An 18,714-nucleotide genomic window follows, 5' to 3' on the forward strand; every position below is an offset into this window, starting at 1 on the left:
TCACATTTTGCATAGGGTTCTCCCCTTACATCCACAAAGGCAAGATGGTTACTTAGTTGTCACTTTTAAACAACTTGCCCTTTGTAAATGTGATTTTGAGGATGTGCTTGATATGGTTCTGTGATGTACTGCTGCCCTATCCTTACATCCATTGCTGTAGCAGTATGCTCCATCCCCTTGTGACTCTGAAATGGATAAAGTGGGTTTGAGAATGTTATGTTAAAAAAGAATACATTAAAATAAACCAAAGAAAGAAATGTTGAATAGAAAAATCAGCTACATGGCAATTAGACTAAATTGCTTTTTGTACAAAAGTCATTGCAAAAATGTTGACACTATTTAGGTGGCTATTAAAAAAAATTCAGTTACTTCTGTAATATATTTCAATACCTTAATTCCTGTGAGTGTAAATAATTTGTAGAAAAACAAATACACTATGCAAATGCAGGCTTCTAATTCTGGGCACCGATGAAGCCTTCAAGGCATTAATAGCACAAAACTTACTTTCTCTGCCTGGTGAAGCCTTCAAGGCATTAATAGCACAAAACTTACTTTCTCTGCCTGGTGCAGTATGCCACCATTTATCCACTGCTGTAATATTCTTCAGGCTGTCAAAGAAGGGGCCTATTATAGATTTCTCTTTCCTATTTTAATTTCAAAATGAGCATTGTAATACATTGACCTGTATTGCTGTCTGTGGTTGTGTGTGCACACATTAGACTGCTGTTATCCTACTAAATGTATCCTTTGGTAGCTGCATTGAATAATATTCCTAGGCACAAAGACACAGGTCAGTACGGTGTTGGTGTAGTCTTTACTGCAGGGCAAAACACCTGAAATTTGCAATTGGAGATTTGATTAAGATGGTAAAAAAATCCAATGAGACTTGAAACTTATTGCCAATATGTTTTGTTTAAAACAGCATGGTGAGAGACAGAAGTGTATTTTTGTAGAAGTGCAATACATTTGAACAGCAACCAATTACAGACCTCTTCTGGCACCAGAGTACAAAAACAGTTACCTCTGTTGTATTTCCTACACAAAATGGCTACTAAACAATGTTTTTAATCTATCCATTGTCAACCTATTTAATCCACTTTATGGCTGAAGAAAACATGTGGGGAGAAAATCCTAATTATGTAGCCAAAGGATGGAAAATGAAGAAATTCGTACACTGATTTTTTTTCAAAACTGAACATGATCTTCAAGGGAAGTTGCACTTTTTTACTGAAGTATCTTTTTGTGACAATTTTAAACAAGTTTCTAGAATATTTCCTTTTTATTTATTAGGGGGCTTCGCTCAACGCTATGTCTGCGCTATGTGCCGTTGTGAAGAGGGGGTCTGAATGCACCTCAAGGAGATGCGGTCACTCCTCCAAAACCCCTCTTAAATAGTGATACAATGGGAAACAAATACAGTTGTTTTTTTTTACCTCCTCTTTGCTCGATCAGCTGCTGGCTTGCTGCTGCTGCCGTGCTGCTTGACCTTCATCTTGTACAGCAATTTGAACATTTAAAAGCCTGTACAGCAGCTGTCCTTTTCTCTCACTGCCTTTTCTCTCTTTTCCCCCAGATATCCTCAAACACTATTCGATCCCTTTTCGCTGTTCCGTTATTTCATCGAGTAATATTTTCTGTTTGTTTGCACTAATGCGATCTTTACTATCATTTTTTGGACACTTTCGAATTTTCCCATTTCCATTACCTCTAAATTGCTCTACATGTCTATCACGCCAATGTTTTTGAATTCTTTAAGGCATTCTTCTTTGTCATCTACTCTTTGTCTTTTTCCGGCCCCGGGCGTGGTTAAATCTCTTGGCACAAAGTCTAGTCTCGCGTGTCTTTTGCCTTTCTGTAGAAGGTCACGTCTCATCTCCCTGAACAGCTCTCGTCTCGTCCCAAGTTTTTTTTACATAAAAAATTTATGTGCGCATTGTATGGTCATGTAATGTAGTGATAGTTAAGAATATTTCTACAGAACTTTCAAATATATACTGTAATATTGTCCCTAATTGAATTTAATCTCAACAAAAATCAAAAAAGCAAATGAAAACTAAAAACTATTTTTTGTAATGTAGTTTTGTACGTTCTCTTTCATTTCAATGTATGTAAGTTTTCAATATAACAAAACCTCAGAAGGATTATATAATGTCGCCTGTTTAAAACATGAGTAGAGAAAGGGTCCACACCAATATGCTCAACATTTTACACTTTAATCCTTCAGGTATTAGATTAGTGAGAATTTCAGTGTGACCTGTTGAGCTCACCATCTACATCTTGTGATGTGTCAGCCTCATACACCACCTATGCAATGGTAGGAAGAACTACAAAACAAACAGTGTACCTCTACACATACTTATGAAAAATATCACATGCAAGACCAAGCATTTAGTTATGAAGAACTGGTTATTACACTTCACAAAAAGCAATACTCATGTGTTTTGATGTCCTTTTCCTTTAATACAAAATAAATTTTTTCACACAATTTGAATTTTCACTTGATCAGATCAACTCCTTGACTTGGTGGCACAGATTAGATGGTATTAAAACATGCCAACATTTCCAACTGTTTACCTTTAACTTGCAGTAACCATACAGGGGTAGGCAGAGCTACAGAAGAGACATTGTTTAATTTTTATACTGTGCCAGACCACCGTGGCCCTTACCCAGCCAGGACACTTTAATAATGGAAGGACCAGGGGAGAGAGCTTATTCTGGACACTATTTCCCCTGGACCGCTAGAGGGCAGTAAGACCACGGGTTTGGAGCATGGAATCTCAACCCTGCAGGGACCCATGGCTACCGCCAGGGGGCGCCTGGACCTTTGCCAAGCCCTATTTAGCAGCACTTCCTCCACACCCATAAGTGCTGCCAGAAGAAGCTCATTGGATGCCTGGAGTCGTTCTGGGTGGCCTATAAAAGGAGCCAGTCACCACTAGTAAAGGAGCTAGAGTTGGGAAGAGGTATGTGGGGTGAAAGGGAGAAGAAAATTATTTGTGTTGTGCTGCTGTGGGGAGCAAGAAAAGAGTTTCCCACCTGAATCAACGTGTGTTGGGTGGAAAACTTGTGTCTCTGCCTATCTGTGTCAGGGTTGGGGCGGCTGGAGTACCCCTGGTTTTTCACAATACATTTATTTTGATTTTATTTTATTTTCTAACCTTATGTTGCAAAAATCTGCATGTTCAGCGCTATGTGTTGGTTTTCAGTGTTCATGAGTTAGAGCAGTGTTTGTCAACCTTTTCGCTGGAGTGGAACCCTGCTCAAATGGTTACCTTGCTCACGGAACCCTGTGCAATTATCCACCAGTATGTCCTATATCATTAGGACTTTTTCGGTGGAACCCTTGGCTAGTTCCCAGGAACCCCAGTTGAAAAACACTGAGTTAGAGTCTTGTCAGTGCCATCTTACACGTGTTTAATCAATACTACTTGGATTGTGCAGAATAAAGTTCTGTTTGTTGTAATCTCATACATCTGCACTATTAGGTATAATCGTCCTGAATCAAAAACAATGTGGGCTTTATTTGTGCTCTGTACTCCTCATAAATATGTCCTGGCGCTGACCTTTTTTCTTGTTCAACTTGAGTACAATGTTGTTATTTTCACAGCTGATGGGGCAAGGATGTCCAAAGAATCCTTTTTGCAATGTATTTTTATTAATTAACTTAATGCCACCAGTGCAGTTCATTTTCTAATGCTTTTTTTGATCAGATTTTCAAATAACATAGTATCTTGAACTCTTTGAGTGCAAAGAGGCAGCTTAATGGCTAAGGTCTCCAGAACTCTAAACAAATCCAAATCCTATTATGTGATGTCATCTACTGTTGAATTCTGCTCTGTACTTGTAATATTTCTATTGCACTATTGTATTGTATTGAGGATTACTTGCTCTGTGTATTGTATTGTATTGACCCCCTTCTTTTTGACACCCACTGCACACCCAAACCACCTAGAAAGGGATCTCCCCTTGAACTGCCTTTCCCAAGGCTTCTCCCATTTTTTTCCCTACAAGGGTTTTTTTGGTAGTTTTTCCTTGTCTTTTTAGAGAGTCAAGGGTGAGGGGGGGCTGTCAAGAGGCTGGGTTTGTTAAAGCCCATTGCAGCTCTTCTTGTATGATTCTGGGCTATACAAAATAAATTGTAGTGTACTGTATTGTATTGTGTAAGTAGGCAGACTCAGTATTGAAGTTATACCTCTTAGTGTTTTTCCAAAATAGATATGATATAAGTATCTCACTCAAATAAATAAACTTAACCTTAAAGGTAGATTTACAACCCCAATAATAAGGAAAAGACTCCCAGAACATGAGAGAAGTATCAGTCACTTAAGCAGTTCAGATGTCTGGTAACTGCTTTAAGAAAATGAATGCTGCCGGCAGGAGGTTTTCCAGTAACATTCCTGAATGGAGAAGAATTAATAACACCGTTATGTATAGTATACTTGGAGTGTCGACTGTGGGTGTGCATTGTTGACTAGTAGCCTTGAGTTTATATGATGGCCTCTGATCAATGTCTGATTTCAGCCATGGTTAAGGCAAAGGTGAAGTGCAAGGTGGGTGAAATGGTCCCTCGGATAAATAAAATTGTCTAAGTCATCGGTATGTGAAGCTTTTGGAAAACTGTGGTTTTTGGAAATGCCTTATACAGAATTTGCTGTAGACAGAATTTTAAATTCTTTTCAAGCAGGCCAGTGGAGAGTCAATGTTTACTTTCAGATTGTATTAATATGTGTCTATATAAAATGTAATATGTATAAGTATAAAAAATGTGTGTTTGTAATACAGTAACAGGTTCTTCATTTCTACTGCTGAACTTGAACCCAGACTGAGAAATGACATTTGCATGTGATCGCAGTAGGAGTTTGTGTCAGTTCATTTATAGACAGTACGTTTATCATTTCATTGGGTTTCTGTATTGCAGAACTACTATGGAGCTGCCAGGACAATTCTCTCTGACAACCCCCTTGGACTGACTTGTGGAATGGTGTGTCCGGTGTCAGACCTCTGCGTGGGTGGTTGTAATTTATATGCAACAGAGGAAGGGCCAATTAACATCGGTGGACTGCAGCAGTTTGCTTTGGAGGTATGGAAGTCATTAGCAACACCTGCTACACAGTTCCATAAAGAACTGGCATGTCTGAGATTCGAAGGGGTGGGGTTTCTTTCATTCTGTGTCTCAGTCTCTTTTTCAAAACTATTCTCTAAATAGGGCTCTGTGTCTGTTTGAACTGCTTCATACTGGGATTTTAATTAACCCAGAAAATGCTTGCTGTTTTTAGAAGAAGGAGTGACAGTAGTGCAACTTGTCAGCTCTTTATTGTGGAAATGTGGACTCTGCTACAGTCTGTAAAAAAAAGCCTTTGCAGTAGCTAAAGATTAGATGGTGTGATCAATCTATATTTAATTCAAGCCGTGTAAGCTATTTGCAACCCACAGCTGGTCACTGCGCCCTTCAAAGCTTTGGACTATAGTAATGGAAGGTTAGTCTAAAAAAAGAAGAGAAAAATCGAAAAAGCATGAGCTTCTTAATTTACCTTGGTTCTTTATGTTTAAAATATGTTACAACGAATTTAAAAAGCACACTGAGAACAAATGTCTGGACTCATAAAAAGCACAAAGGGAACAAACACAGGTTAAGAGCGTTAGAGTGCACATCACATCTTCACTTTGTCAGTAGCATGTATCCATGTTTGATCATTTTTTTATAATATCTGTTAGAAAAAAGTGACTAGTTCTTGCTTTGAAGATTTTTTCTTGATTACTTTTTGTGACATTACCAGAGTGCCAAATTTGTTTTAAGTCAATGAAAGCTCCAATATTATAATTAATGCCACTTTTGTGGGTAAGTAATTTGGCAAAGCGTGCCACAAGTACCTAGGAAAATCAGTTTAGGGTAAAATATGCCAGACGGGGAAAACAGAAGTTGAAAGCACGAAGGTTTTCATTTTCAGTGAAAACCTTTCATGCTTCTGATTGAGCTAAATTCAGAGATGAATTGGACAGACAGGTAGGCACTGGATTTCCATTTGCATCAGTGTGCTCTTTCATGCCAGTGAGATAGGAATGAACCAGGTTACAATCTGCAAGCCCCTGATATACACGTCAGCAGCAGAGACTGGGGGCTTGCAGAGGAATCTTTGCTCTAAATCTGAACAGAAACGTGGTGGACTTCTGGAATTAGCTGACTGTGTCCTGGACACTGCAGATACTGTTTGTAATTGAAACAACATGAAGCTCAAGTGTAGGGAGTGGGCTCACTGGGGAACAGTTGGTCAGCCGATTCCATCATTTGGAACCTGAAATGCATCCAGATATAAAGATTTTTGTCAATTTATTATAAAAGATTTCATGTGGGCTCCAACTAATGTCGTTTCTATCTTCTTTGCCAGCACACTGTGTTTTAATCTGGGGGTGAAAATGAGTGTTCAGGTGAAACCAATAGAAGTTATAGACCTTTGCCTTCCAGGGACTCTAGAAAGCTATTGCTGTTTCATTTGAGGCGTTTAAAAAGAGCACAATGAAAAAAAGAGCCCAAAATTGTTTTGTTAAATGAATAGCAAATATGAAAGTTGATAGTGGCATTTCTAGTGGAATTCCAAAGGAAACGTTGCTTAAATCAGAAGAAACACCGATTTGACAGGAACAGGCCATTCAGCCCAAACTAGCTTGTCAATCTCTATTCACTTAACTCCTTTAACAAAATTCAAGTTGAGATTTGAAGGTCCCCAAAGTATGTTGTACTGCTGCAAGTGCAAGTGTAATGTATTCCATGTATCTATTTGTCTCTGTATGAAGAAGCACTTTCTAACATTTGAAGTCAGAATACAATGTTTCAGCTGTCACATCATTGCTAGGGCTGTCATTCTTGGCTAAATGTTTTCTAAACCTCTCCCTTGCTGCCTCATAGCTCAACGGAGCTGCATAGGAATCTTCATCCAGAAAACGTCTTCTGTAGAGTTTGCACAAGTTTACTACAGATGAACTTCTCCTTTTAGATATGTCCATTTAAGGCTAATTGACCACTATGTACAGTTTATTGTTTCTTGTCATAGTTCTGGGTGGGTGATATATTTTTAGAAAAAGGTCTATTTATTTTTTACCAAACTGTGTTCCTTTACCTGTGCAATTCTTTGTATTCCCGCAACAAGTGCTGGTAGTGAGCGCAATTTCATCACAGCAGGCGGTCCTATACAATCTACGTGCAAGCAACTGAATCCTAGTACAGTGGGCTCAAGGTGCCAGATCAATGCAAAAATGAAAGCGAATGGAAACCAATTCATTTATTTAAATCTAAGTCACGTACTGTTTAATTTATTTAAGTCAAAACGCTGGAATGTAAAGGAGCTCCAAAGATTAGTACTTGATAGTCTTTTTCCCTTGCTTTCTGTTTCATTAACTATATGGTTAAGACATTCCAGCAGGTGTTTTAGGCTATGTTAGTCTAATTTAGATTGTTTCTGATATTTCACTAAATATTAAGTGAATTAATGTTTGTGTGGTGTAGTGGTTAAGGCTTAGGATTTCAAATCTTGGGTTCAAATCCTACACCTGCCTGTGCTCCAACTGGATAAAGAGAAATATAACTAAATGTATCTCAAATATTGCAAGTTGCTTGGATTAAAAAAAAGTCAAAAATAAGTAAATCTAATATAGTGGGTTTGGGTTAGTAGATTTAAAATTTTATTTCTCGTTGGATAGTCACAGTTTATTTTTTCATAGCTGCAGATGGGTGAAGGTTTAAAAAAAAAATGCCAAACCATGCATCGCTAATGCAGCAAATCTGATTGATATCTTACACTGGTCTCATGCAAATGCGTGTGTGTGTTTCCCCCATTCAGGGCTGGTTTCTCAACTTCACCTTACAGTATAGGTGCCGTTTCCTTCGCTAAACACTACACCCTGTGCCACTACAGGGTGTTACATTGAAACAGTAAGAGATGCGGTTTGTATTATCAGGCCACCTGTGTAATAACTATAATTACGCGTATGGACAAATAGAAACATTCATGCAGAACAACACATTTCCTTAGCATGTTGATTAAAATGGAAGTGACAGCAACACAAAGTACCAGTAACTTTTGCAAAGCTGTGAATATGACATAATTAAGTAGCCCCGAACTACATGTTGTGTAGTTTATTATACATATGAGATAGTGGTTCTAGCATGATTTTTCTTCATCATCCAATTCAGAGCCTCTATAACATCCAAACTATCTTTTTTTAACATTTATTGAATTTATTAAAATCAAATAACATTCCATACAAGCAAGTCAAGTTTTACAAAACTAGGTTATAAACAAATCAACATCCAAATTATGTAAAATGTATACTCCATCTAAATTTCTTTATACATACTCCATGCAGTTAATAGTAATGGACAAGAAAACGTTTTGATCTGTTTTCGTGCAGAACGAGAGAAAAACATTTACAGTGGTGTGAAATGTATTTGCCCCTCTTTCTGATTTCTTAAAGATTTGCATGTTTGTCACACATAAATGTTTCTGATCATCAAACTCGTATATTGTAGACCATTAGTCAAATATAACACAAGTGAAAAAGCAGGTCAAAATGATAAACTTAAACAGTTCATATGCAAATGATGGTTTTATTATTTAGGGAGAAAAAATCCTACATGGCCCTGTGTGAAAAAGTATCAAAAAATGGCTTCCACCCCAGGCCTGATTACTGCCACACCTGTTTCAATGGAAGAAATCACTTAAATAGGACCGCCTGACACAGAGAAGTAGACCAAAAGCACCTCAACAAGCTGGACATCATGCCAAGATCCAAAGAAATTCAGGAACAAATGAGAACCCGGCTTATGGTGGAGGAAGGTCAGTCTCTCCTATGAGGTTATAAAGCCATTTCTAAAGCTTTGGGACTCCAGCCCACAGTGAGAGCCATTATCCACAAATGGCAAAACATGGAACAGTGGTGAACCTTCCCAGGAGTGCCGGCCGACCAAATTACCCCAAGTGACGACTCATCCGAGAGGTCAAAAGACCCCAGGACAACGTATGAAGAACTGCAGGCCTCACTTGCATCAATTAAGGTCAGTGTTCACAACCATAAGAAAGAGACTGGGCAAAACGGCCTGCATGGCATTTCCAAGACGCTAACCACTGTTAAGCAAAAAGAACATTATGGGCTCGCCTCAATTTTCCTCAATGGTGAAGGGTCAATGATTGCCAAGACTTTTGGGAAAATACCTTGTGGACTGATGAGACAAAAGTTGAACTTTCCTGGAATGTTCTATGTCTGATACATCTGGCGTAAAAGGAACAAGCATTTCAGAAAAAGAACATCATACCAACAAAAATATGGTGGTGGTAGTGTGATGGTCTGGGGTTGTTTTGCTGCTTCAGAACCTGGAAGGCTTGCTGTGATAGATGGAACCATGAATTCTACTGTCTACCAAAAATCCTGAAGGAGAATGTCAGGCCATCTGTTAACTCAAGCTGAAGCGATCTTGGTGCAACAGGACAATGACCCAAAACACACCAGCAAATCCACCTCTGAATGGCTGAAGAAAAACAAAATGAAGACTTTGGCCTGGCCTAGTCAAAGTCCTGACCTGAATCCAATTGAGATGCTATGGCATGACCTTAAAAACGGTTCATGCTAGAAAACCTGGCAAATAAAGCTGAATTACAACAATTCTGCAAAGATGAGTGGGCCAAAATTCACCAGACCATCACCAGACTCATTGCAAGTGATCACATGAGCTTGATTGCAGTTATTCTCTGGGTGGCTCAACCAGTTATTAGGTTCAGGGGCAATGCTTTTGGACACAGGGCCATGTAGGTTTGGATTTTTTCTCCCTAAATAATAAAACCATCATTTAAAACTGCATTTTGTGTTTACTTGTGTTATATTTGACTAATGGTTAAATGTGTTTGATGATCAGAAACATTTTGTGTGACAAACATGCAAAAGAATAAGAAATCAGGAAGGGGGCAAATAGTTTTTCACACCACTGTATGACCTTGTTAACCAAATGTAATGGCAACTCTTTCTGTCCAATGTCAAACAATATGAAAAATATCCATGGATGCTCACAACATGCAATATGCATGGATTGTTTGCTAAAATATTATTAGTTAATACTTATGACCTGCCTCTCCTCCTCAATGGTGAAGGGTCCTGTCTTCCATTCAAAAGCACAGTATTATGGGAATGCACCTTTCCTGTTTATGTTCTATGCTGATCGTTCTGAAGCTAAGTATTAATAATACTTTAGCAAAAATGGACATGTGGATAATGAGACACGAGAACTGTGATAATTTATTTCATTTTTATCAATGGACATTTACATGTGAACCTCCCAACAAGACATGGTTTTGGTTTAGTGCATTCACGTTACTTGAGATCGCAGGTGCAAGTACATTAAAACAACAGAAATACAAAGTATGTAGGCATGTGCTTTTGTGCCTCGTCCACGGCATGATAACATATACCAGAAAAAAGTCACACGTTATCAATTAACTGACACTGTATTCTGGCAAATTGGTCAGGGAGTATAAAATGTTAAGAGAAAGCTTGTGGAAAACACTGACCATCACCAGAAATAATATGATCACATGAACGACTATTATTCTCTGAATGGCTCCTGCCTTACTTCGAATGCTCCTGGAACAGCCCCCATTTTCCCAAAGAGCATAAAAATGGATAAATACAAATAAGAATGGATGAATATTTGTATGGTATGTGTATGTGTTGATCAGCGAATTTTTCCAAAGCACTTCTTGTAGTAAATATGCTGTGTTCTCCTGTGACCTTGTTAACCAAATTGTTTTCTCAAAATCTGTTGTGCAGCCAGCTTAGATTAACTTTTTTCCCCATGGCCCCATAATGCTTTGTCAGGCCAATGTGACATGGTAAAGCTGTAGCTGCCATCTGCAGTACTTTAATGCATGGTTACTGTAACATTGCTGCCCAATTTGCTATGTGATGTCACAATCTGAGCCAGCCAATTTGCACCACATATGTGTCAAAACAATTCTGACACTCTTTTCAGTTGACGGGTACATTAACTGACCATTATGGATTGTCAGTGTGCAGAAAAATGGTAATGAATTTAGTGGACACATACAGGAAAAGGTAAAGCTCTCGCTTGCCCTTTAAAATATAGTTAGCTTTAAGTTTTATGCCTTGTGATAACATCCTCATCTCTTCTATAGCTTTATATGTTATTATTGTCATTTCCAGAGTATAGTGAAATTCTTACTTGCATGTGCTAATCAACATGCCTTACTTCACCACTCTCCAGCACCATGATTACTGAGTAGATCTACCTTCCATTGATATTCCTGTATTCATTACTTGAAAAATCTCAGGACAGATTTGGCATAGCCTTTCAGCAACAAATTGCTTTATATAGAAATATGGAAATGCATGCTATTTCTTTTTCCCTTTCAATATTGACATTACTCTTGAAGAACTTCCCTTAAAGAATTACAAGCATCCATATCAAGATATTTCCAGCTTAATCCCACAGTGCAACAATATTGAGATATGGGCGCGTGCCATTTTTTTTTTTTCAAGGGGTTGCACATACTGTGCTATAAATTGCAAACAACTTTTATTCAGAAGGTTTTGTGTTTTCTTTCAATTCCTGTGTTGTTTTTCATCTTCCATTTTTTTTTTTACCATACTGTATTGTCTTTTATTTTTATAAAAAGGATCTTTCCAGTAAATAATTCAGTGGTAAAATCAGAATTTAAAACCGACTAATATAATTGAATGTGCCCTTTCATTAAATGTTTAAACATTATTGAGTGTATTTCTCACCACATGCTTTTCTCAGAGAGCTTTTCGCAGTGGGCCACAATTTTGATTATACAACGTTTGTACTGATAATGGTGAGTTTAGTCATTTAAAAGAATAAGTAAGAGTAAAAAAATTATTTTTTTTATTAGTTACTTACCACATCTTGTTTGTAGTGATAGCCAAGAAAAAATTCCAATCTCATGTTTTCATGGAGATTTGAGATAAACTTTCAGATACAACAAGCATCAATGGGTACCAGAGGGGACAACGCTATTGAGCACTAAATATTAAAATGTGGCATGAAATAATCTTATGTCTGTTATTCAGCTATTATATAATATTGTTAAAAAAATACTTTTTGGAAAAAGAAGGTAATGTATCAAAGTGAATCACGTTCAAGTGAATACAAGCTTTTGAATTGAAGACTGGGCTATTAGGCATAAGGCAAGAAAAAGCTTTGGATGATGGATCTATGCAGTAGCACAACTAACCTGTCTACCACTTCATATAATACCACATCTGAACAACGAGCAATAATGTTGAAAATAGCACACGACAAACATGGTTTTTATAATTTATATTGAACTAGCCAACCACCGGTGTACCATACGCCGCATAATCAGGCCGTTTTTTTTAATGATTTTTAAGCACAGGGAGAAAAATCAGTAATGTAATAAATCAGCAAGAAAAGCAACATTGTAACAATGCACGGAACGAACCAACATACAATCGTCCGTGCGGCGCTCAGGCACGGAGGGTGGAATGGGAGGAGAGGAGAAGGATGTCCATTCCGCTCCCTCCGTCATGCTAGTGTGCTGATTTCTCGTTCAGTATGCACTGCCTGCTCATGTCCCCAACTCCAACTTGTCACTCGAGTTGTTGTTGTCTTTGCACAGTCCAGCTGCACCTGTGACTCACGTAAACGTTTCAATCGCTCTGTGTGGTTTTGGCTGCCTTTCTATATATAATCCACCAAGACACCCGACCACGGTAGTAGCGAGGTGGGAGGGGGGTGTGTACAAAGTGCAGGAGCATCTAAGAAGACACATGTTTGTCATGGATGCGAATTGCTGTATGTAGCGTGTAAAACAGTTTGCAATGGTGCACGCGGTCGTGCGTCATAACCGAAAATTTGGATTTTAAAGACTGCTTACTTCATTGTGTTTTAACCTCAGTTGTAAAGGAATGTGTTAAGGATCCCATGGCATACCCCTCGTAAACCGTTTTACACGCTGCATATGGCGATTCACCTCCACGAGAAACATGCCTCTATGAACAGTCAACGTGGCTTGGAGTAGCATGTATCCTCTACGACAGACGAATATAAATGACGCCGTTTTTTTTGTCGCGTCCGAGTTGGTGGGCGTGGCTCTGCGAGTTGTCGTCGTATCCAATGGTCTTGGAGTTGGTGGGCGTGGCTCCATCCTGCGTGCGCCATAGGTGTCTTACTTGTCGGCGGCTTAGTGAATCCACGCCCCTTCTGCCGTGCTTTCCATGGGTGTCTTGCCTTAGTGAATTATATATATAGATATTTGTACGCATGTGTATATTTGTTCTTTACTTACATGTGTGTCATGATTCTATCACAATAGTACAAAGACAAAGAAAGATTTGTTAATTTTCCAAATGAAATGAATTGTTCTTTGTAGCACCTTCTGCAATTGCAATTGTGCTCCACAGACTGCTGTATTACAGTATGTGATTCAAGAGCCTTATCCTGTTTAATTTGTAAGAAACAAATGGGTCTCCTTATCTTTCATCAAAATAGATGTTTCAATACAACAGGTTATTGATTTTTTTTAAATAATGTTAAGTAAAATACAACAAGAAATATCAAATACAGCAAATACCTCCCTCTTCAAAGTTTCACGCAGATTGTATGGCTACAACAAATGTGGGTATTATTGAGTATTCTCTACAAGATGGACTGCAAGATTGGACAGACTAAAATGTGTTATATTCAGATGAATTCCTTGGCATTATACCAATTTTCCAGTTCCAGTTTCTCATCAGGTTTTTTTCAAATGGATGAAGTGCTTTTCCCTCATGAAAGATAGTCAAACTACTGCAAAGAATTCTGGTGTAGATCACGCAGTATGTAAAGGGAGTACGACTTTCATAGTGTTGTAAAGGTAAGGCTGCTTAATATCCCAATCCTCGTCCATAGATTTCCGAAAGTAGGACTCTTAAACAGTTGACCTCATAGTCTATTGCAGTGAAAGGCAACCTTTTTCGAGCTGCGGTGCACTAAGTCCAAAAATTTTCTTTTGCGGTACACCTAAGGGACTGCCTATAAATAAAGTCGTGATGACACAATCTATGGACAATCGCCAATAAAAACAGTTAATTTTACAAGTTTGAAAGACATTTTATTAATAAAAGAATCAAAGGATAAATCTTAAATTTAATTAATGTGAACGTTGAGATTGTTTTTCTGCCCATTTGCGATTGATGCTAGGATCAATTTTCGAAAGACAGACTTGCATTTCCTTGTCGATCATTTGAAGTCTCTCGCGTTCCTTAGACTTCATTTCCATAAGTGTTCCGTTATTTGTTTTTCCAACATAAAATATATATTTTTAAACATTACCTTTTTAATCAACCAAAAGTTCAAAAACACTAGCAATTTTAAATATTTTCCAAAAGTTTTTGCGGCGCCCCTAGAAAATTCCACGGTGCACCAGTGCACTGCAGCGCACCCGTTGCCCGACAATGGTCTATTGTGACAGGAAGTATTCTGATTATTTATAACAAACTACACAATAACACAAATAAAATGGTTAGCTGATGGGTATACAGTCAGGTCTATAAGTACTGTATTTGGACAGTGACACAATTTTTATAATTTTGGCTCTGTACACCACCACAATGGTCATTAGTGCTTATTGATGATATGACTGCTGGCAGAAGTAGCAAGATGAATTCTGAAGTGTATAGGGCTGTACCATATGCTGAAAATCAGCCAAATGCTATAAAACTAATAGGACAATGCTTCACAGTACAGATGGACAATGAGCCAAACATTGCAGCGATAGCAAACTAAGTTCTTTACAATGCAAAGTAGTGGAATATTCTTTGAAGGCCATGTCAATCAACACAAATGGACATGCATTTCACTTGCTGAAGACAAAGCTGATGGCAGAAAGTCCAATGAACAAGCAGCACCTGAAGACCGCAGCAATAGAGGCCTGGCAATGCTGGTGGAAATCCAACATTTGGAGATGGCCGTGGGTTTCAGACTTCAGCCAGTCAATGGCTGTAAAGGATTTTCAACCAAATATTGAAAATGATTGTTAGTTTGTCCAAATACTTTGAACCCCTGAAAATAGGAGGGCCATGTATAAAAATGTCTGTGCATATATTTTTTTTTAAACCCCTTGAATTCAAGCTGAAAATCTACACTTCAATCACATCTTGATTGCTTTATTTCAAATCCATTGTGGTATGGTGTAGAGAGCCAAAATTATGAAAATTGTGTTACTGTGCAAATATTTATGGACTTGACTGTATTAAAGCAATGTGGATATTAGCCCATCAAGCATGTTTTTTGGCTTTATGTAATTAGGAATTCAGAATGTGATATAAATAAAATGTTTTAAGAAATGTATACTGAATCAAGAGAGGCTGTGTTCATCAATCCAAATGTAGCTGACTTCTGGATACTGTGCATGATAGCTTTAACCAAGTGAAAAAAAATCTGCTGATTTTGTTACAAAGACTAAAATTTCTTTCCTTTTTTTCTCTACCCTAAAAAAACTGCAGAAGGACTAAACATTGTCCTGTGACTGGCTCGATAGAATATGCTTCTCAAGCCTTTTCACTATTTTCTTGTTTTCTCGGCAGATGGGAACATCCATCATACTGAAAATAAAATGCTTATTTTTTCCCCGCTGAAAACAAGTTTTCTCACATTTGCTGGCATTTAAAGGCTTTGTTGTTTTGACCAGTTGGAAGTGCACATTTAACTGCCCACATTATGATGAGGATTTGTAAATTTTAAAAGTGTTCTTCATGGTTCTGTGGGTGTATCTTGGATAAATTAACTGAAAAGTTAGAGCAATTGAGTGTATCATCGGTGATGGGGCCCCCACTTTTTCCTGCCCTGATAACAGAACAAGCAAGTTTCAAATCCTGCAAATTGAGTTTTTGTGTATTTTTTAAACAAATAGAGAATGGAAATTCTTACAAATGTTTCACTTAAGATTATAATCGAGCATTTGTGTCCCCACCAAGCCTCAAGCCCATCTTCATTAATATCAGACCTTTTTTCTAACAGTGGAGATATTTTTTCTGCTTTAACTATTCCTATACTCTTTCATTCCCTTCTTTTTATCAGGACAGGAAGCGCAAAATCGCCGGACCTCCTCGTTAATTCCCGGCCAATAGAATCGGAGCTTTATTCTCTCTAATGTTTTTTCGGAGCCTAAGTGGGCTCCTAGAAGGTGAGCGTGTGCTAATTCACACACCTTTCGCCGAAAAGTGCGTGGAATTAACAACAACGTTCACACTTCCCCCCTTGTGTTCTGCCACTCTATATAATAATTCGTTTTTAAGTACAAAGAACGGCATCGGTGGCATGGGATCCAAGGTTGTATAACCCTCGGTAGATACTACTGCATTCCTAATATTTTTTAAGGAATCATCGTTCCATTGTTCCCTTTTAAAAGACGATGGTGTTAATAGAAATTGGGCATTTAAATCTTGTATAGGGTCTTGTGCGACCTTAAGGGTCGTGGTTTCTGTCTCCATGTCATCTGCGTTAACTGCACTAGTTCCCGCAGAGGTCGATGGGACATCAAATTCTTCACAATGGGTACCCGTATGGGTCCGTGCTACTGTGGGACATGGCGTGGAGGCAGTCGTAGCAGTATTCTCCATTACTAAGCCTAAATGTTTCTTAGGTACAGTTATGTTATTACCGCTGGTAATTTTATTCCAGTCTCTACCCAATATAACTGGAAAAGGGGGATCCGGTAATACAGCCATGGCCATGCTCGTTAGGTGATGATTTACTGATACCACACATCTGGCCGTTTTATAATACCGGATATCCCCATGAATACATTTTAGACTAGTTTTTATCCTAGTCCACTCTTATGGTAAAACAAAATGGGTGGCAACAATGGAAATGTTACTCCCGGAATCAAACATTGCTCTTACCTTCCTGCCATTTATAATAACTGCACCTGTATATGGAAGAGATAAAGGATTAGTCACAGTGGCACAATACTTTTCTCCCTTAACTAATGAGCAATCCATGGGCTCGATGGTACAGTTAGGGGACAGATGTCCAATCTCCCCACACTTGAAACAGCGGGGAAGACTGGCACCTCTGTCCCGTCTACGGACGGCAGGCTCGGGAGTTTGTCGGGTGGGCTCAGGAGTTGCCCCACGTGCCTGTTGGGTTCGGCGGGAGAACCGTTCTGATTTCCCTGATTTGCAAGCCGCCCAGTGATGCTCAGTGATCTGATTAAGGAGTCCATGTCCTCAAAATTATGCTTCCGTACTTGCTGGGCGATATGGTCAGGGAGAGCATGCACAAAAGTTTCACATGCTAGAAGCTCGGCCATTTTATGTGAATTATTAATGTCGGGCCGTAGCCAGCGACATACTTTCCCTCAAGCTTCAAAGCCCTGGGTTCTTATCGGTCTCTACGGATCGAACTGCCACTCCCTCCATTCTCGCCTGCTGTTCCGGAGATACGCCGTAGCGCTTGAAGACCTCCTTTTTTAGAGCGTCATAATCAGCTGCCTGCTCCTCAGTTAGATCATAATAGGCTCTCTGCGCCGTTCCCTTCAGGTAGGGAGCCAGTATGCACGCCCATTCCGACCTCGGCCATGCGTTCCGCTTAGCGGTACGCTCGAAAATCAAGAAGTATGTCTCGATGTCGTCCGATTCTGTTAGTGTAGCGATAGCAATAGGTGGTGGCCGAGCGACCTCCATCCGTACACCTGCAGCAGCAACAGCAGCACGAGTGTTGGCTTCTGCTACTTGTGTCCTTGTCTCACCCATCTGTATCTTCAGGGTTTGCAGATCGCCCATGATGGTGCTCAAAACGGTGTTCAGGTCCTGTTCTTCCGACATCTTTAAACAAACAAAGAACAATCCTGCCGACTACGCCAATTGTGATGGTTTATCTTCTTCAAAAGAATCTTACTCAACACAAAACAAAGTTTTGGGGACCGTCCCCATATATTGTCGTCCAGACAATTAAAGAAAAGAATGATTCAAAGTCTCAGAACAAAACAATGAACAGATTTCTTGAGTCAAAAATGGCGACTTTATACAGGGAAGGATTATGGGACAGGAAATGGTTGGCAAGTGACGTTGAAAACAGGAACCGGAAACAACGTCATCATGATGGGACGGAAGTGAGGTGGATTGATGGTGCCGGAAGTGACGTCATCATGGTGGGCCGGAAGTGACGTCGTCGCAGCCATTTTGGAATCCTGGAAGTGGAGGAATTATTTTTCTTCAAGTTTTCTGTTGAGCAAAAGAGATTCAGGTAAGTACCACGTGACAACCCTCTATCTCGCGATGTTTCACTCACCTTTAGGCTCTTTGAGTGCCTCCTAATCGCACATGTGTGACAATATATATATATATATATATATTGTGAATTGGGACCCGGACACAGGCAGACGGACAACATAGTTCCACCACACACTATTTATTTTCACTAATATTTACAATAATTACGTGAATTTTCAACCCCAGTGCCTCCAGCACCGATTCCCCAAAGCACAGTCCTCACAGTTCCACTGTCTTTCTCCTGGCCGCCTCCCGTCCTCTCTCCAGCTCTGTCCTCTTCCACCCGACATCCACTGCTGACTGGAGGGAGGCGGCCCCTTAAATGGGAACCTGGATGGGCTCCAGCTGCTTCCCGGCAATCAGTCCTGGCCCCACCCCAGTGTGGCGGAAGTGCCGGCTGCGCGCGGAAGCCGTCCG

At 39.3% G+C, this 18,714-nt stretch overlaps 1 protein-coding gene across 3 annotated transcripts in view; it reads left to right on the top strand.

Annotated features, from left to right (window-relative positions):
• LOC120514913 (dihydropyrimidine dehydrogenase [NADP(+)]-like) overlaps positions 1-18,714 on the top strand; it is a 1,294,590-nt gene that overhangs the window by 424,457 nt on the left and 851,419 nt on the right. For all 3 annotated transcript variants that reach the window (XM_039735551.1, XM_039735552.1, XM_039735553.1), the window contains one exon: positions 4,919-5,080. In XM_039735551.1, coding sequence (XP_039591485.1) covers positions 4,919-5,080 — 162 coding nt within the window. The remainder of the gene's footprint in view (positions 1-4,918; positions 5,081-18,714) is intronic.

The sequence above is a fragment of the Polypterus senegalus genome, chromosome 14, assembly GCF_016835505.1.
Source record: "Polypterus senegalus isolate Bchr_013 chromosome 14, ASM1683550v1, whole genome shotgun sequence".
In the NCBI taxonomy this organism is placed as follows: Eukaryota; Metazoa; Chordata; class Cladistia; order Polypteriformes; family Polypteridae; genus Polypterus; species Polypterus senegalus.